The sequence below is a fragment of the Daktulosphaira vitifoliae genome, unplaced genomic scaffold (assembly GCF_025091365.1).
Source record: "Daktulosphaira vitifoliae isolate Bord-2020 unplaced genomic scaffold, ASM2509136v1 Scaffold_4781, whole genome shotgun sequence".
NCBI classification, from domain to species: domain Eukaryota; kingdom Metazoa; phylum Arthropoda; class Insecta; order Hemiptera; family Phylloxeridae; genus Daktulosphaira; species Daktulosphaira vitifoliae.
This window is the reverse complement of record NW_026104341.1, coordinates 1-874: the sequence shown is the minus strand read 5'-3', so window position 1 is coordinate 874 and position 874 is coordinate 1. Positions and strand designations below refer to the sequence as shown.

At 28.3% G+C, this 874-nt stretch overlaps 1 protein-coding gene across 1 annotated transcript; it reads left to right on the top strand.

Annotated features, from left to right (window-relative positions):
* Positions 1-58: 58 nt before the first annotated feature.
* On the top strand, positions 59-823 carry LOC126910130 (uncharacterized; the record flags this gene model as incomplete). Its single annotated transcript, XM_050692516.1, has 2 exons — positions 59-273; positions 364-823. Coding segments are annotated over 2 exons (671 nt in total), but the record flags the coding sequence as incomplete, so codon positions are not given.
* Between the last annotated feature and the right edge of the window lie 51 nt (positions 824-874).

Below are 874 nucleotides of genomic sequence, written 5' to 3'. Positions count from 1 at the left end.
TTTAATGTACGTGTAATGATTATTTTTACATTTTTAATAAAATCCTTTGAAAATTAAGATCCTGTGGCCTCGTTACACGAAGAAGATTCTTATGATGACATGTTATCAAATGCAGTACAACAAATGTGGAAAAATGGACTTCGAAATTTGAAAAAAAAGTTAGCATTCAATACAGCACGAGGTAATCAAAATTATGTGCAGTTTTCTATATCAACATATTGTTACTCTAATGGTACATGTACTATACGTCAGGCTCCATGCTCTTGTGAAATTGTAAGTACTCATAGTATTAGATTGAGTTCATCTTTTTATGAATTTTTGATTCGATATAATTATTGATAACCAACTAATTACACTAAATAGAACGATAATGATGAAACATTAGGAAACGTTAAACCTAGTAAAAATATAATTAATCAAGGAAAATCTCAAAAAACAACTACAAAAATTCCACTAACTACTCTAATTTCAAAGAAGCAGAAGGTGCAAAATAACAAAACTACAAATATACCACCGATTACTCCAAGTTCAAAAAAAAAAAAGGTGCAAAATAATGAAATTACTAAAAGACCACTTATCACCCAAAGTACAACGCAGCATAAGGTGCAAAATAAAAAAACTACTACTAAACCACCAGTTAAGAGCACTCAGTCAAACAAGCTGATTGGAGGACTTACCAATTTCGAAATTAATAATATCAGAAAACAACATTTAGAACAAACTAATAAGCTTAGAGCCAAACATGGAGCCAAAAAGTTATCTATTAATGACAAAGTAAGGAATAAAATACATATGTATCACGTAATGAAAATGTTATAATAAAATATTGTACTAAAATCTATTATTATTGAATTACTAATTACGAACATAATTT